Source organism: Lissotriton vulgaris, chromosome 8 (assembly GCF_964263255.1).
Source record: "Lissotriton vulgaris chromosome 8, aLisVul1.2, whole genome shotgun sequence".
Lineage (NCBI taxonomy): Eukaryota > Metazoa > Chordata > Amphibia > Caudata > Salamandridae > Lissotriton > Lissotriton vulgaris.
The window spans coordinates 561544687-561571598 of NC_141696.1; the positions used below are offsets into that span (position 1 = coordinate 561544687).

The 26912-nt window shown below is 51.8% G+C and overlaps 1 protein-coding gene across 1 annotated transcript in view; it reads left to right on the plus strand.

Annotated features, from left to right (window-relative positions):
• Positions 1-4641: 4641 nt before the first annotated feature.
• LOC147697715 (uncharacterized) overlaps positions 4642-26912 on the plus strand; it is a 73617-nt gene continuing 51346 nt past the window's right edge. The window contains exons 1-3 of the mRNA XM_086936130.1: positions 4642-4891; positions 7244-8245; positions 13585-13662. Of these exons, the coding sequence (XP_086792256.1) occupies positions 4642-4891; positions 7244-8245; positions 13585-13662 (1330 nt within the window). The remainder of the gene's footprint in view (positions 4892-7243; positions 8246-13584; positions 13663-26912) is intronic.

The window sequence follows — 26912 nt, forward strand, 5'->3', positions numbered from 1 at the left end:
GTTCGGTGCTAGCATCGTGCAAGTAGGGCAGTTGGGCTGTGTCTTGAAAGGCTTCAATGCTGCTCCATACATTGTTGATCTGGTAATAGGGAGGCAGACAAGGCTCTCAGGGGCTTTAATTACTGCTGATGCTAATAAGTTAGGGGCTGATTTAGATCTCTGCAGACGGGTTACTCCATCACAACGAAGATGGACATCCCATCATCTGAAATATAAATCCCATAGAATATAATGGGATTTATATTTCGGCAGGCGGGTTATCCGTAACCGTTGTGACGGAGTAACCCGTCCACTGAGATCTAAATCAAGCCCTAAGTCGTCGACCCAATTAATTTGTCTGGTAAAGACGACGGATGTCAGTCACAACGGGCTGGATCATGTCAATGTCTTTGAAAAGCTGCTCCACTAGCCTGGGATGGCCACCGGGAACTGTAGCCCAGCCCCTACTCTCACAACACTTGTGGAGGTACAGGAGAAGGGTTCAGTGCTTGCAGGTCCCCTACCGGGCAGTGGCACAATGCTCTGGGATAGGATCAGCTGAGGAGAGGGCTCGAAAAACATAGCAGAGTCATAGTGGGCTATGCTCAAACCTGCAGGAACGACGTGGTTCGGGAGGAGAGGCACCATAAGCTAGCTTTGAGCTGTCTCCCTCTGTCACTGGTCTTGAAAGTGAGATGAGGTGGGGCAGTGGTGAAAGAAAGAAAGAGCAACCTGGGCTGGCTTGAAAAACCCTTGCGTTGTGCACCTGTAGAGCCCAGCTTCCATCACATGCCTAGTCATCAAGGAAAAGTTCCTGCCAGTGTGTATATTGGGCTGTAGGTAGAACCAGCAAACACAAAGAAAACAGTAAACTGACGTGTTGGCACTGCCAGAATGAATCCTCTGGATTTGGTTTTCACGTGACTCTCATTACGTTGCGATTAGAGTCCATGTGGTAGGAGAAACCATCACAGAGAGCTCCGCTCGGCTTGTTTGAAGCAATCCCCAGCCCGCATGGCGGCCTTCATTGCAGCCCTCATGGCGTATACAGTACAGTAATGTAAAGACATACTCCTGTGTTTAACACAGCAGTCTCTCCCCAGCACAGCACACACTGCCAGCAGAGTGCACTACAGCCTGCTTAAATGGAACAAAGAGCAGCTTTGTTGAGCATCCCTCATGGTAGTGCTAGGGTGCTGTAAATGGGTGACTAGTGCATTTTAGTACAGTGATGTGAAAACCAGGACTAAAATGCGTTAGTCTAACCACTGATGTGTAGTACTTAGTAGGGCTGAGTAACCTTGTAAATCGGGAAAAACATACTATTCATATCCTTGGAAAGTGTCAAGGTTGAATTGCCTATCGTAGCCCTATGTAACTTCTACTGCTGCATGATAAAGTTATAATCAATGTAACAAAAGATGAAGCAAAGGGCACTGAAATATAGCACTGTTTGTAAAATCACTCATTTAAAAAACATAGCAATGGCAGATCAAAGTACGAGTGAGGAATGTATGATCCTTAAGGCGAAATTAAGAAAAGGGGAGAAAAACCTTAAATTAAGGTATGATAGTGAAAGCCATAATGAACTGATGAGGCTAAGGCGTAGGTATAAAAACCTAAAAAGAGACCAGAAAACGGAACTCAAAGAAAAGTGTTGGAGGCTTATGATAGAGGCTATTGAAACTAAAAACATAAAAGACTTTTGGAAATGAGTACAAGAGGGGTCGGGGAACACTCAGGGTTGGATGGTCTGTGTAGTGGAGGAGCAGGCTTGGGTGGACCATCTGGAGGAGATATATGGTAAAGAAGGCAAGATGGTAGAGGACCAGTCAACACCGTGGGAGAGAGTAGGTGAGGATACCAGAGAAATGTTTGCATTATGAAACATTAGAGATATAATCACAAGACTAAGCCTTACCCGTGCCGCTGGTCCTTATAATATGCCTGCGATTATAATAAAACATTGCCCTGATTGGTGGGCGGAATTATAGCACAGGTTGCTTGATAGAATCCTGAGTACAGGGATCATTCCAGAAAATTGGAGAGGTGCAATTATCAGGCCGATCCATAAAAAGGGAGAGATAAAAAACCCAAAAAACTATAGGCTGATCAACATGCCAGACGTGGTTGAAAAGGTATTTGCAAAAATAATCCTGAGAATGTTAAAAGATTGGGCAGATGTTAATGGTATAGTACCACTGGAACAGGGGGGATATAAGGAATGGCACTTGACAAATGACCACAGTTTTGCACTGTGGTCCATTGCATGTACGTCTGTGGAGCAGCGGAGGAGCCTATTTTGTTGCTTTGTAGACTTCCGTGTAGCCTTTAATCTTGTTGCCAGAATCCGCCTATGGGAGGCATTGAGAAAATTTGATATCCCCAAAGACCTCTTAAGGCTAATTCAAGAGCTGCACAGTAGGAATTGGGCCCATGTTATTCTGGATACCATGGGGACCCTAACTCAAAAAATACAAGTAAACAACAGGATGTGACAGGGATGTGTATTAGCCCCTTTGGTCTTTTCTTTATTTGTTGCTGATCTGCCAGAGACTTAGCCACTGCAAATGGATATAGCCCTAAGATGAGAGGCAAACATGTGGCATGCCTCCTGTATTCAGACGATCTTGTGATTTGGAAACTGACATGATTTCATGGAATAACTTGGCCGCAAAAACCCATTTAAGATTCTGGGTGAAACTGAATGAGGAAGATGGACAAAACATTTCTCAGTTGTGTAAGAATGAAATTGTGCCCAGTGAATTAAAATGGGCAAAAAGGGTTAGGGCTAACCTGACCGCCATCTGCACTGCTATAAAGTTCAGCAGCTTCCGCAGTCCTTACATATTGATGTTTCCAAGAGTGAGCTAAAAGCATTAGGCAAAGATTTACCCTAAGAAAATGACTACCAATATCTAAGAGAGAAAATATCTGTAAATTTTATGTTAAATGCATGGTGCAATAAAGTGAGTTACCCATATGTGGACACCTTACCAACTCCGTTGTTAAGAAACAAAGTGCTGAGAGTAAGAATTGGTCTCAACCCCTGTAAGATAAGTAATACGGCAAAAGCAAAAATTACTGGCATAGGAAGGAATTGTGTCTGTGGGTTGAACACCAAATGTGATATGTTGGTTATTCTGTTGGATTGCTTAAAACTCAGACAACAGCGTAGACAATGGCTACTCCCAATATTCTTGAAATATGGAATTATGACTCGAGGGCATGCCACAGAATTTTTAACTGAGATGAGTTTCTTAGATATAGAATGCACTATTGGTAGATTTATGAGAGCAGTTAATGCAGTGTTTATTGAAAACAAGTATAAGTGTGGTGTATTTTTAAGAACTGTATACATAATTTATTGAAATATAGGTTTTATCTGAACAACCTATTTATGGTTTTACCAGATAAAAATTATTATATATGTATGTGTTACCATATTTTAATGCTGTATTGTTTAAAAGCCATTGGTCTAAATAAACATATCTTTGATTGATTGAGTATCCCGTCGAGATCACAGAATCATCCAAATTAGCAGGACTTTCCAATTAAGGCTGGTGATTGACATTAGGATGTCTAAAAACAAGAAAAAATTACTTAAATTGTCAAAATATCTTAATTTGATTTGGTTGTACCATTGCATGACTATTAAAATCAAATGTACTTTACCTGAGAGTACTGCATACATGTAAGGTAATCTCGGTGTTCTGCACTACCACTTTGCTAAAGTCTACGGGGCCCATTAGGATAGCGTGCGGAAAACCACCCCGACCGCCACGGAGGCGGAAATCAACTGCCCGCCATGACCGCGGAAAAACCGGCATGCGAATTAGGATCACCCGCCACGAAAAACCGACCGCGGCGGTAGCTGCCAAAAGAAAACCGCCCGACGCGTGCGGTGATGGCAAAACTCCGACCGCGGCGGCCGGAAAAGCAGCGGATAACACAAAACCGTCCACAGGTACATCGGAGACACCGCACGGGAAATTACGATAACCCCGAGGGTGTTGCGGGCGGAACCGCCCACACCGACAGCCGCGGACGCACCCAGGAGTGAATCGGAGAAATGGCGGACAAACAGCAGCAAAGCCACCGCTGCGGACGAACATGATAAACATGGCGGACGATGTGAAAACACTGCAGTGATGCCTAACACTGCATAAACAAAGTAGCCCTGCACCCAAAACATACAACACACATACACAGAAACATAAATAACCAAAATAATACACAACCACTCCCACAACACACCTGACCACCTAAATCCTATTGGACACACCCACACAGCTGAGTACAAAGCCACCCCCTGCACTAACCACAATCCTTTGCATCACTCCAGAAGACAAGGCCATACACCACATCTGACAGGAGAGGCAAAAGAGCACAGCACACCCACCCACCAACCACCACCACCACCATCACACCATCACAAACAAACCCCCACCACACAACACCTCACACACATCATCACCACACCCCCGCACCCACACACCCCTGCACCCACAAACACCTCAACCCCCCCACACCATGACATCACAAAAAATGCCCAAATTCACAGAGAGTTAGTTGACAGTCATGGTCAACGAGATTGTAAGAGTAGAGCCACAACTATTTGGTAGCCTGGTCCAATAGACACCATTAGCCAGCAGGACACAAATGTGGGAAAGGATAGTCCAAAGGGTGAATGCAGAAGGGGCCACCCCAAGTTCCAAGCAGGAGATCCAGAAGCGGTGGAATGATCTCAAGAGGGTTGTCAAGGAGAAGAAGAGCAAGAACTGGACGCTGGCAAACGTGACTGGCAGTGGCCCTCCCATCCTACAAAAGAAATTCACACCATGGGAAGAGAAGGTGCTTGCCATCCTTCTACCTGAGAGTCTCACAGGAATAGCCGGGGGAGCGGAGGCTGGTAAGTACAGACAAATGTCCAACACCACAATGAGAATTACCTCCTTGCAATACCCAAACACCATTTTACTGTCCATCCCCACCCAACATGTAGCCAGCCACCCTGCTTAGGAGGCCTGTATGGGCGAGGGAGGTCTGTACAACAACTCACACCATACCCCCTGTATCAAAGCTGAGCAGTATGGAGGCCTCCCCCACCCAGGAGCATGTGTCAGCCATTGCACTGTTTGACAAACAGACTTACATGTTGGTAGCCATCTTGTATTAGAGCACTGTTTAAGGGTGGGAGGGTTGTATCACAACTCCCACCATCCCCCTGTCCCACACCCCAGCATCATGGAGGCCTCCCCACTCAGCAGCATATTGTCAGCCATTGCACTGTTAGACAAACAGACTCACAGGTTGGTAGCCATCTTCACTGGGAGTGTGTGGAAGGGAGGGAGGCCTGCACTACTACTCCCACCACCCCCCCTGTTCCACACCCCAGCATCATGGAGGACTCCCCCACCCAGCAGCATGTGTCAGCCATTGCACTGTTAGACAAACAGACTCACAGGTTGGTAGCCATCTTCGCTGGGAGTGTGTGGAAGGGAAGGAGGCCTGCACTACTACTCCCACCATCCCCCCTGTCCCACACCCCAGCATCATGGAGGACTCCCCCACCCAGCAGCATGTGTCAGCCATTGCACTGTTTAACTAACAGACTCACAGGTTGGTAGCCATCTTGTATTGGAGCACTGTTTACGGGTGGGAGGGTTGCATCACAACTCCCACCATCCCCCCTGTCCCACACCCCAGCATCATGGAGGACTCCCCCACCCAGCAGCATGTGTCAGCCATTGCACTGTTAGACAAACAGACTCACAGGTTGGAAGCCATCTTCACTGGGAGTGTGTGGAAGGGAGGGAGGCCTGCACTACTACTCCCACCATCCCCCCTGTCCCACACCCCAGCATCATGGAGGCCTCCCCCACCCAGCAGCATGTGTCAGCCATTGCACTGTTTAACTAACAGACTCACAGGTTGGTAGCCATCTTGTATTGGAGCACTGTTTACGGGTGGGAGGGTTGCATCACAACTCCCACCATCCCCCCTGTCCCACACCCCAGCATCATGGAGGACTCCCCCACCCAGCAGCATGTGTCAGCCATTGCACTGTTTAACTAACAGACTCACAGGTTGGTAGCCATCTTGTATTGGAGCACTGTTTACGGGTGGGAGGGTTGCATCACAACTCCCACCATCCCCCCTGTCCCACACCCCAGCATCATGGAGGACTCCCCCACCCAGCAGCATGTGTCAGCCATTGCACTGTTAGACAAACAGACTCACAGGTTGGTAGCCATCTTCACTGGGAGTGTGTGGAAGGGAGGGAGGCCTGCACTACTACTCCCACCATCCCTCCTGTCCCACACCCCAGCATCATGGAGGCCTCCCCCACCCAGCAGCATGTGTCAGCCATTGCACTGTTAGACAAACAGACTTACAGGTTGGTAGCCATCTTCACTGGGAGTGTGTGGAAGGGAGGGAGGCCTGCACTACTACTCCCACCATCCCCCCTGTCCCACACCCCAGCATCATGGAGGCCTCCCCCACCCAGCAGCATGTGTCAGCCATTGCACTGTTTAACTAACAGACTCACAGGTTGGTAGCCATCTTGTATTGGAGCACTGTTTACGGGTGGGAGGGTTGTATCACAACTCCCACCATCCCCCCTGTCCCACACCCCAGCATCATGGAGGCCTCCCCCACCCAGCAGCATGTGTCAGCCATTGCACTGTTAGACAAACAGACTTACAGGTTGGTAGCCATCTTCACTGGGAGTGTGTGGAAGGGAGGGAGGCCTGCACTACTACTCCCACCATCCCCCCTGTTCCACACCCCAGCATCATGGAGGACTCCCCCACCCAGCAGCATGTGTCAGCCATTGCACTGTTAGACAAACAGACTCACAGGTTGGTAGCCATCTTCACTGGGAGTGTGTGGAAGGGAGGGAGGCCTGCACTACTACTCCCACCACCCCCCCTGTTCCACACCTCAGCATCATGGAGGACTCCCCCACCCAGCAGCATGTGTCAGCCATTGCCTCCTGCACAGTGACTTAACAGGTACGTATCTACAGTAAATCCGCATGATGTGTGTGTGTGTGACCTGCATCCAGTAAACCTACAACAATCTAACCCAAAGCATTGACAATCAATATGTATGACTCCATGATGTCCCCCAGCACTATGAAATGTTAGACGGTGTTGCCATTATTACTACAACTGATGACTGCACATGTAAGTAGTGTACAGACAGATGATGATACGCAGATGACACTAACACTGACCACTCCCCATCTACTCCACAGGTGATGAAGAACTCACTGCTGAGGACAACACCAACGACCAGCAGAGCCAGTCTCCACCCCCGGCCCATGGACTCTCAGAAGTGTACTCCCAGGACAGTTTGGATGATGAGCTCCAGCCCGGCCCATCAGGTGTGCCACAGACCCAGAGGTCCCATGCCCCCATCCTCCCCACCACCACTTCTGCTGCCACTACAACGCAGCAGACCCCTGCAGCCACGGCTTCTACCACCACAACCACCACAGCCACCACCGCCACTGCCACAACCACCACCAGGACCACCAGTACCACCTGCAGCAACCTCCCTGTCCCCAGGGATGACCAATCCACACCAACAGTTGTGGAGGGCAGGGAGAGAGTGCGTGGTCCCCCAGTGGCGAGAGAAGAGGTCCGTGGCGGCAGAACAAGTGGGAGGGCCAGGGTCACCACCAGACCTCGGGAGAAGTGGACACCATCCCTGGACCACTTCACCAGAGTTGTGGAGGCCTACCAAGAGGTCCAGGGACAAAGTGGCCGGTCTGATGAACTCATGAGGGAGCTCATCCTGCTGATGAGGTCCATCGATAACAGTCTGGGACAGATGGTGGACCTCATGGGCCAGCAAGTGGCGTTGCAGAGGGACAGGCCTGTGTCCCAACCACCATCTCCGTCCCCTCCTGTTGTGCCGCAGGATGAAAGTGCTCCATCCTCCCCTGCACCAACAGAGAGGGACGAGTCCCCTGACGTCGCTGGCCAATCAGCAGGCCCCCCCAAAAAAGATCTAGGGGGCGTCCTAAGAAGAGCCTGGGAGTCTCTGGAGGCAATGCACCTACCACACGCCAGTCACAGAGCCAGCTGTGAAGACAACCCTCTTCCCAAATGCATTCACAGTTTGGACTATCCTTCCCCACATTGCCCTGGCAATGGCACATCACTGTTGGACTGGGTCACCACATCCATGTGGTCTCTACTCTTACAACTCATTGAACTGGACTGTCAACTCAGTGCTCATTCCACGCCTTCATGTAAATATCACCGCACCAATCACATGTACACTCCAAAAATAAGATACCTGATGCACAAGAATTTGTGTTGTGAATTTTATAGTGCAGTATTTACATAGTTGCAGATGTCCACGATGTGTACAAATGATGTACAGTATGCAGGCCAGGAACAACAACATCAGACAATGTACATGTTGTACCTCGTCAGCCACCTTCAAGTGAAATAGCGTTCAATTAGCTATTGGCGCTGATCAACTCCTGCCTCTTCTCCCTGTCCTCATCACTGGATTCTGGTCCCTGAGCAGGTTGTGGCCTTGGGTCATGACCATCATCCAGGAGCAGGGGGACCCTCCTGTGGATGGCCAGGTTGTGCAGCATACAGCATGCCACGAAGATCTTGCACACCTTCCCAGGCGAATATGCCAGTGCGCCTCCGGTCCTGTCAAGGCACCGGAACCTTGACTTAAGCAGTCCGAAAGTCCGCTCGATCACCCGTCGGGTCCTGCCATGGGCATCATTGTAGCGGATGTCTGCTGGTGTCCGGGGATTCCGTAGTGGGCTCAACAGCCATGGGCGACTGGGATATGCTGAGTCACATGTGAACGGAAAACACACATTGAAATGTTGTACAGCCAGAGTGTAGCAAGTGACACACAGCACGCCATTGCAGTAGTGAAACTCACCCACAATCCAGGCACGTTCGGGATGCAATTCTCCATCATCCGTGGCACCATGCTGTTCCTCATGATGTACGAATCATGGGCCGAACCGGGAAACTTAGCACACACTTGTGAAATTGTCATGTCCGCAAGGCACACCACCTGCACATTCATGGAGTGGTAGTGTTTGCGGTTCCGATAAATGTGCTCCGTCGCATGCAGTGGCAACAGACCTACATGTGTGCAATCGATGGCACCGAGTATATGTGGGATGCCCCCAAGGGCATAGAAGTCACCCTTCACAGCAGCCAATTCACGTCCCCTGGGGAAATTTATGTATCGATTGCGATATTGCATCATGGCCGCAAGAACATCTCTCAGCACCATGCTGAACATGGGCTGTGACATCCCCCCAGCGTTCGCCACGGTCTCCTGGAAGGAACCAGTCGCAAAAAAGTGGAGTGCCGCCATCACCTTGTAGGTGGGTGTGAATGCCGTAGGATAGTGACGGCGAGGCTGCAGGTGGGCCTCCAATAGATCACACAGGATCTTCAGTGTTGGTCTGTCCAGCCTGAATTTTCTGATGATTGCCTCATCCTCCATGTCCTGCAGCACTGTCAGGTGACGGAGTAGATTCGGCCTACTCCTAGTCAAGGAGTGAAATGAATATGTCAGTGACAAGCAACATGTGATGAGCATGGCATAGAGCATCAATGATGTAATGTGAAACAAAGGAGTACCAGAGAGATGCATGGCACTTCAGGTGACTTGGCTGGCCAATAGCTATACACAGAGGGCACGCCTCTCCAGTGACAATACCCAAGTGCCACAAACACCTCTGGGACATTGGAAGTGGAAATAATGGATGAACAATTCACATGTGCATACAAGGTGCTGCAAGACCCGCCAATTTATTGTGATTCACCATGTCTATCATACCCATCTGGTGTACCTGCCACACCTCAAAGCATCATGTGAAGTCTGAACACATTCATCAACACAATGATCACAGTAGGAGGGACACTTCCGGTTGTGTGCATGAGCAGTTGTGAATGCAGAAGTCATGTCCGATACAATGCAGTGAACACATCCAGGTGAAGGTCTGAAATGAGCCTCAACACATTACACGTCACTACATCATTTACACCAGCTGGAGCCTGTCAATCATCATCAGCCATCAAATTCCTCACTAATATGGATGAACAACAGGCCAAAGTGTCTCACACTGAACGTGCGTCCACCTGTGGATGACATGGCTGTGTGGCATTGTGTGTACAATGATGTGCCCTTCACCATGTTGCTGCAGGGTGCTGATACAGTGGCCCTGATTGTAATACACAGCAATGTGTACGAACATGACAGTAACTACCACCGGTCCCCGGTGGTGTGACCCCAGCACCACCCCCTTCAGGAGTGTGTTAGCCATTGGCATATGGACATGTGACTATGGCGCTGGCATGCTCCGCAGCATGATTCGCGGAACCTACCACCGGGCCCCGGCGGTGCATCACCGCCGTGGAGCATTGCATACAGCCAATGGCATCGATGATGGTGTTGGCATGATGCAGATTTGAAAGTCGCGGGAGGTGTGCTCCGCTACCGCGGCAGCGGTCATTGGATACTTCTAAATGATGCACCATCGCGGAAGAGCACTCCGGGCGCCTGCAGAGCGTGACCGCCGTGGAGCATTGCATACAGCCAATGGCATCGATGATTGCGTTGGCATGATGCAGATTTGAAAGTCGCGGGAGGTGTGCTCCGCTACCGCGGCAGCGGTCATTGGATACTTCTAAATGATGCACCATCGCGGAAGTGCACTCCGGGCGCCCGCGGAGCGTGACCGCCGTGGAGCATTGCATACAGCCAATGGCATCGATGATTGCGTTGGCATGATGCAGATTTGAAAGTCACGGGAGGTGTGCTCCGCTACCGCGGAAGCGGTCATTGGATACTTCTAAATCATGCACCATCGCGTAAGCGCACTCCGGGCGCCGGCGGAGCGTGACCGCCGTGGAGCATTGAATACAGCCAATGGCATCGATGATTGCGTTGGCATGATGCAGATTTGAAAGTCGCAGGAGGTGTGCTCCGCTACCGCGGAGGCGGTCATTGGATGCTCTTGAATGAGGCAGACCCGGACAACTAATTGAAGCAGCTTTCAAGCTTCCTAACGACCACAGGGGGCTATAAATCTGTGGGAGTGAGCCTCACATTCCCACTGCTCCAGGAGCCTGCTGCCTGCGACTATCTCCTGCTGCCTGAGACCCTGTCCTGCTGCCTGGGACCCTGTCCTGCTTCCTGGGACCCTGTCCTGCTGCTTCAAGAGCCTGCTGCCTGAGACCCTGTCCTGCTGCCTGGGACCCTGTCCTGCTGCCTGGGACCCTGTCCTGCTTCCTGGGACCCTGACCTGCTGCTTCAAGAGCCTGCTGCCTGAGACCCTGTCCTGCTGCCTGGGACCCTGTCCTGCTGCTTCAAGAGCCTGCTGCATGAGACCCTGCCCTGCTGCCAGGGACCCTGTCCTGCTGCCTGGGACCCTGTCCTGCCTCCTGGGACCCTGTCCTGCTGCTTCAAGAGCCTGCTGCATGAGACCCTGTCCTGCTGCCTAAGACCCTGTCCTGCTGCCTGGGACCCTGTCCTGCTGCCTGGGACCCTGTCCTGCTTCCTGGGACCCTGTCCTGCTGCTTCAAGAGCCTGCTGCCTGAGACCCTGTCCTGCTGCCTGGGACCCTGTCCTGCTGCCTGGGACCCTGTCCTGCTGCTCCAAGAGCCTGCTGCCTGAGACCCTGTCCTGCTGCCTGAGACCCTGTCCTGCTGCCTGGGACCCTGTCCTGCTGCTCCAGGAGCCTGCTGCCTGGGACCCCTCACAACTCACTTCCGCCACAGGTCCTCCATATCCACACTGATGTCAAGAACAGAGAAGATCCGTGCCAGTCCATTCACGAGTGAGGAGCTGGATGTCCTTGTGGACGGGGTGCTGGCACAGTACCCACGGCTGTTTGGTGGTCCCAATGTTGTGGTAAGTCGCCATGAAGGGAGCTGCAGGGCAGGGTGGTGTCAGACGTGTAGTCATGATGCTGCAGTACATGCTTGGGGATGTGGGGTGATGACTTACACTGACAGACAGGCTGTTTCCTGCTCAAGGTAGTGTGTGTGTTGCAATGTGAGTCTTTCCTAGGCCTGTACTCGTATGTGTGAGTGGGGGGTGTTACATTGCCGGGCATACAGAACCAACGGTTGTTAGCCTTTTAGATGCCAGGACAGTGAACGCTTGTGAGGAAATTTCAGGGTGCCCCTGTAGTCAGAGTCAGTGTGAGCCACAGAGTGGGTTCAGTGGCAGCATAGCCAAACCTTGAACATCAGCCAACTTACCTGCTACAGTTGCTTCACACTCATTAGTGGATATACCCCATCAGTGCCCTGTGCAATTTACGATTTACACACTGCTGTCGATGCATTTGTGTTGAGGCATTATGCCTTTGTGTGCATATCATGGAGACTAGGGACCACAATGTGTGCATGCATACACTAATAGTTATGCCATGCAGAGGGTACGCCCAGTTCTGGAGGGATGGAGGTTACTGTGAGTCCAGAGTCTGTGTCTGGCTGCTGTAATGATAGATGCTGACATCTTACATTGTGTAAATGTTCTTTTGCCCTTCTTTACTCTCGTGCCTGCAGCTCAAGGTACACCAACGTAAGGCCGTGTGGAGGGCCATTGCAGCAAAGGTGCGAGCCCTGGGGGTATCAAACAGACGACACACACACTGTCACAAGAGGTGGGACGACATCAGCCGACTGGCTAAGCAAGTGGCAGAGATGACCTTGGGTAAGGTACCACGCACAGGACGTTTGGAACGTCGCACCATGACTCCGCTGATAGGGACGCATACTGGCAGTGACCAATCCAGACCTGGATGCACGTCTGAAGGAGCATCAGCTGCAAGACAGAGAAGGTGAGTATCTGGGGAGGGAGAGTTTATCTGGGAGTGGATGCATGTGTACAGGGCCGGTGCCAGCGGTGACACATGTGATGTGCGTGTGTTGCCATGCTGTGTCATATGATGTGAGTGGCGACTGTGATGTGTGCCTGTATGAGGCATTGCGCCACCATGGCCTTACTGTTCTGCCCATGCATGCAGTTCTCAGTCCTTGACAGATTTTATGTGTCCACATGGTCTCTCTGCTCTGTGATGGTGTGGGGAGTCCATATTGTGCCGAACTGCAGTGTCCATTTGATGAGTGTCACACCATGTCTGTCTACTTTGCATGTATCCATGATGTTTGAGGCCCACACATCCGGCGATGATGTGTAGCCTGATTGCCACATGGTGTTTGCTATGGCCTAGTTGGCATTGTGGCATGTGTAGTCAATACAGGTGTGTGTGGTCCCCTCTGATTCCCTGTAGGGGTGTAAGTGGTGATGTGTGTTGTGGCTACATCATGTCCATGGGGATGGTCAATGTGGGCTGGGGGACGACCATCCATGGGCAGGGTGTGGTGCTGTGTGGCATCGACATGCCTCACTCCAGGAAGTTTGTCTGCATGACAGGCACTGTTGTGGTGTATATCGTGTGTAGATGCACAGTGTTTGCAGGGTGTGGTGGTTATCATGTAGCTCTAGGCCTCTACTGTGCAAAATTGATCTGCTATGGTGTGTACAGATGATGACACTTACACAAACCTGTTTCTCTCACTAATGCAGATTCGCAAGACAACACAGTGGTACATGATCCTGAGACAAGTGTTGGCGAGACCAGCACGACAGCGGCGGTGGAGGCAAGTGAGACTGAGCCAAGTGACACTGAGAACACCAGCGCTCCTGAGGGTGACAGGAGTATGCATGAGGAATCTGTAGCTGAGACACAAAGTACCACTTCATATGATGGCGGCGGGGATGCATCCCTGTTTGCAGGCACAGGGGATGTGGAGTGTGCCACAGCATCTGACACCCAGCGGCCAGTGCCCAGACTCCCATCCACTTCCTCTGGTGCTGCCCGTATCCGTGTTACTAAGAGGGGACGTGTGACATTCACACATGGCACCGCTGCCCCTGCACCTGTCCCCCCTGCTGCCCTCAGTGCAGAGTGCGTAGAGTTCCTGCGCCAAATTTGCGTGGGCCGTCCGCCCTGCTCAATGCCTTCAGTGCCCACGACAACAAATTGGCCAGGTTCTAGCTTTAATGGAGGGCATACACTCTGACGTGGGTGGGCTACACCGCACAGTCCAGTCATTGTCAGCCACAGTCACAACAGGCCTCCAACAGGCACATGGTCCCATTGCAGCTCAGGTGCCAGTGACGAACACCCATTCAGGGGACACATCAGATGACATTGTCCACTTGGGACCTACGTCTACTAAACGGTACAACACTAGGAGCACAGGTCAGACACAAAGCAAACAATCCCGTCCACAGACTCCATCCCAGAAGAAGAGCAGGGCCCCCCAATATGCATGGACAAGGTGAAGTCACAGAAAAGTAAGGCCACAAGATCATTGTCCAAAACATCAGGCTCACATGCTGCAGAGGCATCACCAGATTATGACTCAGCGATGCCCACAGAGGATGTGTGGCATGTCATGGCTACACCTGGGGAGAGCACAGGGACACAACCACCCACCACATCGACAACAAAAAAAAGTACATCGAGGCAGGTGGAGGAGGGCCCTGTTGGGACCAGCCCAATGGTTAAGGCAGGAAAGCCCAGTGTTGTGACCAGCCCTGGCAAGGAGGGACAGGAGGGCACTGTGGGCACCACCCCTGGGGGCAGTGGTAAGGTGGTCACTGTGAGGGGTACACCTTCCGGAGAGGGTAGGGTGGTCCGGAGGCGAAGCCAGCCAAAGCGTTCTGCAGGATCAAGCACATCACCTGAGGGAGTGCCAGTGTCTGCCCCTGATGTGGGACAGTTGGTGTGTGTGCCTATTCTGCCATCTCCACTTCCCATCAACCCCAAGACAGGCAAGCCATTTCATGTACCAAAAAAGTGGAAGGGGACCCCTCCAACCTCTCCCACCCACACTGTGTCAAGGGTGTGCATGACTCCACCTCCATGTGCCACTGTGCCACCTGGTCCACACAGCCCTTGCAGGCCCTCTGTTATTGCCACATCACATGGCCCTCTGTCACACCAGTCAAGTAGACCTGCTGTCCATGACACGCAGCCAGGTCACAGTCCACATGACAGCCAGGAGTGAGTTGATAACCCTTGATGGGGGGAGCAGGATGCATCACTGCCGTTGCTAATAACGGCCGTGGAGCGATTGAACGGTCAGGGGTACGGGCAGATGCAATATTTCCCAGAGATGATTTTTTGGAGCTAGCAATATGCGCTGACAACCTTCGTGCAGCATCAAGTTCTGAAGAGACCTTGTGCTGCATTTTACTGATTTCCTCATCAATAGCCAAATTGGCTTTGACTAGGAAATCTTCTATGGACCTGTTGGAATTGCTAGCTGCCATAAGGGTCTTGCTCCGACTACCCCGTGAACACATAATACAGAGTACAGGTCAATAAATTAATATACACACAACAATAAAACTATAAGATGTGCCACACAGGAGTAAACCCAGAAACAAATAAAAATTAAGGGAGGGTGGCCCAGCCCAGCCCTCTTAGACCTCGAACGGCCTCAAACGGCCCAGTCTTTGTCCTGTCTTCGCCCGGGCTGCGTCCCGCGCTGCGGGAGTGCTAAAGCAATAAATAGGGGGGGCGTGGCAGCAGGGAGAGCGGACCGGAAGCTGTAGAATGGTCTCGCAGGGGCTCCTGGGCAATGGAGTCCCCTGCACGCTCGCAGCCCCGCTGACCGCACTCACCCAGAAGCCTGCAGCCCCTCAGCAAAGTCCCGATGTGCAGGTAGGCGAAGCGGCACCCGCGGAGCCCCTGCGAGACCATTCTACAGCTTCCGGTCCGCTCTCCCTGCTGCCGCCCCCCGCCCCCTGCACTTTAAAACCTCTCTCACCCTTTCCTTTGGCGGGACGCTTTTCCAGGCAACAGAGGCTTATTGGAGGCATTTTTGGGATCGACCTCGCTACCCAGCGGCTAACAGAGGACAAGGTCCGCTCTCCCTGCTGCCGCCCCCCGCCCCCTGCACTTTAAAACCTCTCTCACCCTTTCCTTTGGCGGGACGCTTTTCCAGGCAACAGAGGCTTATTGGAGGCATTTTTGGGATCGACCTCGCTACCCAGCGGCTAACAGAGGACAAGGCGCCACATCTCGCCGCACCCGCTCCGCGGGTGCCGCTTCGCCTACCTGCACATCGGGACTTTGCTGAGGGGCTGCAGGCTTCTGGGTGAGTGCGGTCAGCGGGGCTGCGAGCGTGCAGGGGACTCCATTGCCCAGGAGCCCCTGCGAGACCATTCTACAGCTTCCGGTCCGCTCTCCCTGCTGCCGCCCCCCGCCCCCTGCACTTTAAAACCTCTCTCACCCTTTCCTTTGGCGGGACGCTTTTCCAGGCAACAGAGGCTTATTGGAGGCATTTTTGGGATCGACCTCGCTACCCAGCGGCTAACAGAGGACAAGGCGCCACATCTCGCCGCACCCGCTCCGCGGGTGCCGCTTCGCCTACCTGCACATCGGGACTTTGCTGAGGGGCTGCAGGCTTCTGGGTGAGTGCGGTTAGCGGGGCTGCGAGCGTGCAGGGGACTCCATTGCCCAGGAGCCCCTGCGAGACCATTCTACAGCTTCCGGTCCGCTCTCCCTGCTGCCGCCCCCCGCCCCCTGCACTTTAAAACCTCTCTCACCCTTTCCTTTGGCGGGACGCTTTTCCAGGCAACAGAGGCTTATTGGAGGCATTTTTGGGATCGACCTCGCTACCCAGCGGCTAACAGAGGACAAGGCGCCACATCTCGCAGCACCCGCTCCGCGGGTGCCGCTTCGCCTACCTGCACATCGGGACTTTGCTGAGGGGCTGCAGGCTTCTGGGTGAGTGCGGTCAGCGGGGCTGCGAGCGTGCAGGAGACTCCATTGCCCAGGAGCCCCTGCGAGACCATTCTACAGCTTCCGGTCCGCTCTCCCTGCTGCCGCCCCCCGCCCCCTGCACTTTAAAACCTCTCTCACCCTTTCCTTTGGCGGGACGCTTTTCCAGGCAACAGAGGCTTATTGGAGGCATTTTTGGGATCGACCTCGCTACCCAGCGGCTAACAGAGGACAAGGCGCCACATCTCGCCGCACCCGCTCCGCGGGTGCCGCTTCGCCTACCTGCACATCGGGACTTTGCTGAGGGGCTGCAGGCTTCTGGGTGAGTGCGGTCAGCGGGGCTGCGAGCGTGCAGGGGACTCCATTGCCCAGGAGCCCCTGCGAGACCATTCTACAGCTTCCGGTCCGCTCTCCCTGCTGCCGCCCCCCGCCCCCTGCACTTTAAAACCTCTCTCACCCTTTCCTTTGGCGGGACGCTTTTCCAGGCAACAGAGGCTTACTGGAGGCATTTTTGGGATCGACCTCGCTACCCAGCGGCTAACAGAGGACAAGGCGCCACATCTCGCCGCACCCGCTCCGCGGGTGCCGCTTCGCCTACCTGCACATCGGGACTTTGCTGAGGGGCTGCAGGCTTCTGGGTGAGTGCGGTCAGCGGGGCTGCGAGCGTGCAGGGGACTCCATTGCCCAGGAGCCCCTGCGAGACCATTCTACAGCTTCCGGTCCGCTCTCCCTGCTGCCGCCCCCCGCCCCCTGCACTTTAAAACCTCTCTCACCCTTTCCTTTGGCGGGACGCTTTTCCAGGCAACAGAGGCTTATTGGAGGCATTTTTGGGATCGACCTCGCTACCCAGCGGCTAACAGAGGACAAGGCGCCACATCTCGCCGCACCCGCTCCGCGGGTGCCGCTTCGCCTACCTGCACATCGGGACTTTGCTGAGGGGCTGCAGGCTTCTGGGTGAGTGCGGTCAGCGGGGCTGCGAGCGTGCAGGGGACTCCATTGCCCAGGAGCCCCTGCGAGACCATTCTACAGCTTCCGGTCCGCTCTCCCTGCTGCCGCCCCCCGCCCCCTGCACTTTAAAACCTCTCTCACCCTTTCCTTTGGCGGGACGCTTTTCCAGGCAACAGAGGCTTATTGGAGGCATTTTTGGGATCGACCTCGCTACCCAGCGGCTAACAGAGGACAAGGCGCCACATCTCGCCGCACCCGCTCCGCGGGTGCCGCTTCGCCTACCTGCACATCGGGACTTTGCTGAGGGGCTGCAGGCTTCTGGGTGAGTGCGGTCAGCGGGGCTGCGAGCGTGCAGGGGACTCCATTGCCCAGGAGCCCCTGCGAGACCATTCTACAGCTTCCGGTCCGCTCTCCCTGCTGCCACGCCCCCCCTATTTATTGCTTTAGCACTCCCGCAGCGCGGGACGCAGCCCGGGCGAAGACAGGACAAAGACTGGGCCGTTTGAGGCCGTTCGAGGTCTAAGAGGGCTGGGCTGGGCCACCCTCCCTTAATTTTTATTTGTTTCTGGGTTTACTCCTGTGTGGCACATCTTATAGTTTTATTGTTGTGTGTATATTAATTTATTGACCTGTACTCTGTATTATGTGTTCACGGGGTAGTCGGAGCAAGACCCTTATGGCAGCTAGCAATTCCAACAGGTCCATAGAAGATTTCCTAGTCAAAACCAATTTGGCTATTGATGAGGAAATCAGTAAAATGCAGCACAAGGTCTCTTCAGAACTTGATGCTGCACGAAGGTTGTCAGCGCATATTGCTAGCTCCAAAAAATCATCTCTGGGAAATATTGCATCTGCCCGTACCCCTGACCGTTCAATCGCTCCACGGCCGTTATTAGCAACGGCAGTGATGCATCCTGCTCCCCCCATCATTCCTTTACATTCCCCTCCAATCTCCCAACCCAACCCAGTTCATTTAAATACTGGCCCTGCTCCCCTTTTTAGCATCGCAACCTCCCTCCCTCTTCCTAAAGCATCCCAAGCAGCAAGTCTTTGTAGTGATAAGAAAGCGGCAGCACACAAAAAGAAATGCCTTGCGAGAACTTTGCACGCAAGGAAAAAAGCCAGAATAGCAAGATTAAAATTCTTTAATAACAGGCGGGCTATGGGATCTCTTGGGGCGAAGGATGTTACCCCCCAACCGTTTCCAAGTGCTCTCAATGGGGAAGCTACTATGGAAACACATAGTTCGGTGGTAGATGATGTTCTTATCATCTCTCCTAGTCAGAATAGTACAAATATCCCGGAGGGTCGGGTGACTGGCCCGGTGTCTGACAGGGAGGGTGATAGTGAATTCCTGCACCTAGTATGGGACACGCTTAAGCAGTTACTCTCCCCCCTAGAACTAAGGCTTTCTCGTATAGAGAATAACCTCCTTGAAATGGATAGGACCATTGTCACCCTGGCTAGCCTGAGCCTCAAGGAAATGGACGCTAAGCTTTTATGTGCAACTGAACCCACTCCCCAGCCCTTAGTTACAGAACCCGCTCAATCTCCTTTACAACCAGTACCAATCGTTCCCGAGACTTTGTCAATATCCAAACCCATCCCAAAACCTCGTACCACCATTGCTAAAACTATTGTACCTACCCCTAGCCTTGTAGTACCTAAACCCCCTCTTCCGAACAAACCAGCACATAGGTCGAACACTGACTCCAGGGTGCCAGTCAACCACCCCCTCAGGCCGCCCTCAATGCGCAATCCACCACGCCAGGCCAGTCGCAACAACTTTCGAGGAGGGTTTATTGACCTCCCGCCTGAAGCAGGGCCGTACGTTGTTATATTAGCCGGTGTCCCAGAGTTGGATCAACAATCCCAGGAGAACGATCTTTCATTAAAAAATAAAGTTATTTACTGGCTGAATTCCAACAAACAGCTCCCCGACCAGCAAAGAAGCAGTGTACTTATGGTTCGGAGAGTTCCTTGGATCGGCCGCACTCACAAGTCTATAGCCGGAGACTGTGTGGTGGTTTCTTTTTCTGATCCCCACACAGCTCAGCACCTATGTGCATGGCCATCCTTTGAGGCCAATTCCGCAATAGTAGTGAGGCCCCTCACTTTTTTCTACCCTCCCAGACAACAACCAGTGAGTGAGGGTTTATGGACCACCGCTAGGAATGTTAGTCGCCCAACTTATAGTTTTGTTGGTCAGAACCAACCAAACTGGTGGCAAGGGTTTTCAACCTCTAATAGGTTCGGCTGCTTGGAGGAGGTGGACTGACTTGGGTGGTCTGGAGACATATCTCCCTCTAAGATTTCGTCTCACCGACGGAGTCCTCCATCCCCAAGTCCTTCTCTCGTCGGCCGTTCGTCGCCTAACAATCCGGGCACAGCTTTAGATCCAGCACACATTCCTGTCTTGGCAATGGATGAAGTACAGAGCGTGGTACAGTTACCATGTGTACTAACTACAGATTGCCCTTTAAGAGTCATCTCTTGGAATATTGCTGGGCTTAGGGGACGTCTGGAGAATGACGACTGGGCCAACTTCATTGATTCATATGATATCGTCATCTTCCAGGAAACCTGGTCAACCGTCCCATTGTATAAATTGGGTTATTTTAATTTTTCAAAACCCGCAATTAAGAGCCCCAAGGGTAGGGCCTCTGGTGGTCTTACTATCTGGATAAAAAATAATTTGGGTTTCCATGGTAGGGAAACACCGGTGGCGTGTGCAGATCTCCTATGTATTAGCCTGTGTAAACCCAAAACCCCAGATATTATTTTAGTTGATGTTTATGCCCGTGGCTGTCAGGGTGGGAAAAAACAAGACGTCTTGGACGATCTTGACCTTTTATTTAAGAACTTCGGGTCCGACCAGATTGTAATTGTGGCGGGAGACTTAAATACCTCCATTGAGCCCATCTCCTCCTTGGCAGAGGACGTGGGGTCTGAGGAGGACACTGCTTGGGCAATCCCCCCGCTTACTATTGCAAAGGGTGTTAAGGGTACTGAGGCAGCTATTCATTGGCTGGGCTTTTGTTTAGAATGGGGCCTACGGGCGGCCAATGGTCGTACACGATCCGATTGCCTTGGGTCCAACACCTTCGATAACGGCTTGTGCTCAAGCCGTATCGACTATATTTTGATTAAAATCGAGTGCTGGTCCATTGTACAAGACATGGCGATAGAACCCCGCCCGGAGAGCGACCATAATCCCCTTTCACTTGGGATTTTGGTCCCAGGCATGGGGGCACCTGCCAGGAGGACTAATATCCTAACATCTGATGTTATTCTGTGCCATAACAGGCGCCGTGTTCAATGGTCTAGAGTTCTGGAGGACCCCGTACTTACTTCAAAGATAGAGGAAGAGGTAAGGGACGTGTGGAGTAGGATGTCTTTGTTATCTTCTGCTGGTATTGCGGACCCCATAATCACCAACCTTCATGAGGAGTGTTTTTCGACCCTTAAAAACCTTCTCACGAAACCATCCAGGCCTGCTAAAACTAGAGTTTACAAAAAATGGTACAATAAGAAGTGTAGAGATGCCCACAGCAGCTTATTAGCTGCTGTGAAGGCCCGGAACTCCGATGCCATAAGGACGACAAGACAATGCTATAAGCGTACCATTCAGGCTGCTAAGCGTGAATGGGATGACTCTTATTGGCTCGATCTCCTAGGTGCATGCGACTCCCCCAACCTAACGGATTTTTGGTTTATTATAAGGCGGAGAAAGGACCCTGCAGCCCAGGTTCCAGTAAATCATGTCTCCGCCCAACTGTGGGTGGAATTCTACTCCGCACAGTTTAATGACCCAAACATAGCGGCAGTTCCTTCGATGGAAACTACACTGATGTGCCAACCCCCACATACCGGAGACAGACTTTTATTTTTGGAATCTGACACTGCACTCGCTCTCGAGTCAGTTCAGCCGGGTAAAGCTCCTGGCATTGATGCTATTCCCGCTGACGTTTTTAAACTCAAACCTGACCTTTGGATCCCATATATAACCTTACTGGCAAATAACATAGCTGCAGGGGCCGAGATTCCTCCCTCATGGAAGGGTGCAGAAATTCTGCCAGTCTACAAGAAGGGTGACCGCTCCCTCCCCAACAACTATCGGCCCATTAGTTTGATCGATTCAATCCAGAAAATTGTGTCAAGAATGATCCTAGCAAGAATTCTGGATTGGATCGATTCAAATAACATACTTTCCCCTATGCAGGCGGGTTTCAGGTTTGGGACGAGCACAGTTGACCAAGTCTTCCGGTTTACATTACTCTTTTGGAAGGTGGTTTTTTTGGGTGGTGGTACGTTATATGCTGCTTTCGTTGACCTCAAGTCGGCCTTCGACTTGGTGCCAAGGAAGAAGTTGTGGGAGGCCCTTAACCGCATGGGATTTCCGCCTGAGCTTTTGATCCTAGTCCAGCGACTTCATGAGGACAATTATGCCCAGGTCAGGTGGGGCAGCCAGGGGCAGGTGACCAAGCAATTCCCTGTACAACGGGGGGTGCGTCAAGGCTGTGTCCTGGCCCCCACGTTGTTTCTCTTATTTATTAATCAGGTCACACAACACTTTATTAACACACAGTCGGATGCTCCCATGCTGGGTGGTCGAAAGTACCCCATGTTGATCTTTGCAGACGACACCCTCCTGCTTTCTAAAACTAGAGCCGGGCTTCAGGTAGCCCTGAACAGATTTTCCGAGTTTTGTAGCAAGAATGACCTGCAAATAAATGTGGATAAAACAAAATTTATGGTCTTTTGCAAGAAAACCCCCCCTAAGTGTACCGTTTCTTTAAACGGAGTTCATATCGAGCAGGTCAGGGTTATGACATATCTTGGTGTTACCCTAGATCACCAACTCAGCTGGAACCCCCAAGTGGAAACGTCCAAACTTAAGTTTAACAGGTTGGCTGGCTGTTTGCTTCATGAACAGAAGAACTCCCTTACTAGGTGTGTTAGCCCTGTGTTAAAAATTTTTGAGGTGAAGGTCATCCCCGCAACCCTTTATGGTGCAGAAGTTTGGGGTCATAAGAATCTCTCCAGTTTGTCAACTGCGCAGAACAGGTTCCTACGGAATCTGGTTAGTCTCCCTCAGTCCACCCCAACTAAACCTCTATTATTGGATCTTGGCTGCAGACCAATCGACGAGATGGCCCTGTATCGGGTGGTGGCCTTTTGGCGCCGCATCTGGACCACTCCTGAGCTTGGCCTGTTTATCCAAGAGTTGGAGGAGGTAAAACTCATGTGGGGGGCAAACAAAATACAATGGTTTTGTGTAGTTAAAAATGTTTTGAATTTGATGGGTCTTCCGGAGCTTTGGTCCAACCCGGGGGGGGCAACTTTTCCCTCTAAACTTGAGTTTAAAGCACTCTTTTGGGCCTGGAGAAAATCTATCCTTGTAAATCAATCCCTGGATGCTAACATAACTGGCTCCTTTTTAGTGTTTAAGGCTGTTCCCTCATTAGAACAGTATTGGGACCTAATCACAAGTGTACCAGATCGTAAACTATACCACCAGTTCCGAATTGGCACCTTGCCCATCAATTCTTTTACAGCAAAATGGGACATGTCTACAGGAAATAAATGCCACTGGTGTGCAGACCAGGAGGAAAGTGTTGGCCACTTCTTCTTTGGTTGCCCTGCTTACCGTGCACCAAGAAGCAAGTGGTTAAGGCCGATCTGCTTGTCTCTGAACAGTGGTGGCTTTCGAGACGCACTCCACAAACTTCGTGTTATCAGATCAGAAACCGTAGTGGTAGGTGTTGCAAAATTTTTACGATGGGCCTGGCTGATCCGTTCTAAGAAATTGGGTATCCCTGTATGTTGAATGTCCTTCTATTAACTTGTATATAGCACCCTGTACTGTTCTTAGTGGTATTAATTCTTGTGCAAATTATCATTGTCCCATCTGTTTTTATATACATATGTTTAAATAATCTTTTCATTTTTAGGAATATTGTGTGTATAATATTATATTGCTGGAGTGTCTTTTTTATACATTGTGTATGACTGTATTCTTGTCTTTTATGAATTTTTAATTCGAAATAAAGACATATCGAATCGAATCGAGTTGATAACCCCCTCATACGCTTGTGCCACACACAGGTGTGCTAGTCAGGACCAGTGTTTGCAACCTGGGTGTGTTGCTAACCCTGTTGCTCTGATGTGCTGTGCTCTCCCCTGCCAAGGACTCTGGGCCTGTTGCTCTGATGTGCTGTGCTATCCCCTGCCAAGGACGCTGGGCCTGTTGCTCTGATGTGCTGTGCTCTCCCCTGTGCAGCCTCTCATGTACTTGCTGTCTCCCCTGCCAAGGACTCTGGGCCTGTTGCTCTGATGTGCTGTGCTCTCCCCTGCGAAGGACTCTGGGCCTGTTGCTCTGATGTGCTGTGCTCTCCCCTGCCAAGAACTCTGGGCCTGTTGCTCTGATGTGCTGTGCTCTCCCCTGCCAAGAACTCTGGGCCTGTTGCTCTGATGTGCTGTGCTCTCCCCTGTGCAGCCTCTCATGTACTTGCTGTCTCCCCTGCCAAGGACTCTGGGCCTGTTGCTCTGATGTGCTGTGCTCTCCCCTGTGCAGCCTCTCATGTACTTGCTGTCTCCCCTGCCATGGACTCTGCCGTTCCTGTTCATGTATGACCTCTGCATAGTCTCTGCCATTTGTACATGGCTGTGTGGCTTGCTGTTGTCTACTAATGTTGTATTGCTACATCTGTGCAATATATGAATACATTCAGAAACTTCTGGTGTGTGTTTTCTCAGTCTCGTTGCTGATTGAAATCCTCTTCTTGTTTGCATTTGCTTGACTGTTTACCATGCTCTATTTTTCTGTTCAACATTGCTAGGCTCTTTGTGGCCATCTTATTTTTATACAGGGGTGACGGCCTCTTCAGTCCATTCTGGCCCAGCTGATGTTGTACTCTGTAATGGCTATTTCACAGACAATGCTATTTTCCTGTTGGGGATTTGCTATTGCTGCATATTGCTGCATACACTGTTCACAGGTCACCTTGTTTTCCTTTCTGTGTGCCCAGGCGTGTATGTGTATGGTCATCTTGTGTTGGCCCTTAGTCCAGGTGGCATGGCTTACATGGCATGTGTGGTGTTGGGTGTGGCAGAGGTGTGCAGTGTGAAGGGTGTTGGTTTGTGGTGTATGTATGTGTGCCCCTGTATGGTGTGAGACACACATGTGTGAGCCAGGAGTTGTATGCCTGTTTTTGGTTTTGTCTTGCCCTGTGTGGATGATTGTTTGCAATTGTGTGGGCTATGGGGAGTGCACTGGCGAATGAGAGGACTGAAAAGCAGCACTGCCATTTCCCGGATGACTGGTTGTCGCTGAGCCATGATGTATTCTCCAGCACAGAACTTTCTCCGCTGTTGCGCCGCTCGACCTCCGGGGTGTGAGCTGAATGGCTGTGTGGCACATATGATGGGGATTCATATATATAATGGTCAACAGTGGAAATGAGACAAATGCTTTGATTGTACCACCTATTTTGCTGCAATAAAAAGATATTTACAAAAAAAATGGGGAGTGCACTGGTGTTGTGTGTTAATTCTCAGCCACTCCTGCAGTGCCTGTGTCCCTGGTTGTGTGTTGTGTGTTGCAGTGTGTGTGTATTGTGCTTCTTGTTGCTGTGCTTGTTGGTGTGCATGGGGGTGCACAGGAATAGTTCCTGGCCTGTGGCTAGCCCGGGTGGTGTGCAGTGTGGTTTGGGGTGGTGTGTTTCTGTGATGTAGGTGCCCTGCCCATGCCTTGGTTTGGCCCTGCCTTCTGCATTGTGCGCATGTGTCGACCGCGGCGGTGACCTGACCGTGACCGGGGCGTTCCTGCTGGTTTGCGGACGTTCTGTGTTCCGGATGGTGTGGAGTGCCTTGTAGTGAGGTAGGTGATGTGTGGGTGCCCATGTGGATGTGTTGTGTCCCCTAGCAGGATGCCAGTGTGGTGCTGGGGCCCTGTGTCGGCATGTGTGTTGTGCGGTGCACATGTGTAGTGGCATACCTGCGGCGGCGTCTGCGGCGGCCCATCTGGCGATAGTGTTGCAGCCGGTACATGACCGGATGCATGTGGAGGGCTGGGTCCATGGGGTTCATGTTGGGTCTCTGCGTTCGTGCTCCGCTGTCGACTTTCCGCCTGCTTCAGCTGTGCGGTGTCCCCGCTGCGGTGCGTCTGTTTGTTTGGCCCATCCTAATTTGTTGGACGGCCCGGACGTCATCGGGCGCGGTGGAGGCTTTCGATTGGCTCCCGCCGCCGCGCTGGCGGGCGTTGTTTAGTGGTGGTGTGTAGCGCGCCGCGGCGGACGGGAAATGACCTGTGTTTACCTATCCTAATGTTGCGGACGTGAGTTCCGCAGCTCACAGGCGGAAAACGCTGTTTTTCCGCCCCGCCATCCTAATGGAGCCCAACTACTGCACAGAACATATGCGCAAAAACGTTATTCACCTTCGGCTCAAGCGTTTTTACCTTTTCCAGGGGAACCACTCATAAAGTGGCCGGAATTGAAACCCTACTTTTGTAAATTAATTTCGACAAAAATAATTCTCTGCCAGCAGAAAAAAATATTGATACAAACTCTAAGGCCAGAGAGAGTTTATGATCATATCGCCAAATGGGAAAAACCTAGAACTAATACTGAAAACCATGGGCTCGATTCCGATCCGGTAAAATGCGCTCCGAATCGTCGTACGGAGCAATTTTCCCCGTACGAATCGTACCCGTACACGTCCCCGTACGTACGACGAAGTACGATCCGTACCAGGAGCTAAAGACCGTACGAATCGTACAGGACTCTGTACGACTAAAATATCCGTACGAGTCTCACTCGGAACCCGCTGTACGTGACAGCGCTACGGTTCGCGGCTGGTTTTTACGATCCAGCAAGTACGATTCGTGTCGGGTACGCACCGTACGACCCTTTTTTTTACGGGAGCTGGAAACTGCCGTAAACGCATAGTTCGCACCAAAACAAGTACAGTACGCCCCCCCCCCCGGGGATGCCGCGTACCCCACATGATCGCCGGGGTACGCGCCGTACCCCTGCGATCATGTGGGGTACGCAGCGTACACCCAGCGTACATGGGGTACGCACCGTACCCCATGTACGGTGGGTGTACGGTGCGCACCCCATGTACGCTGGGTGTACGCCGCATACCCCACATGATCGCAGGGGTA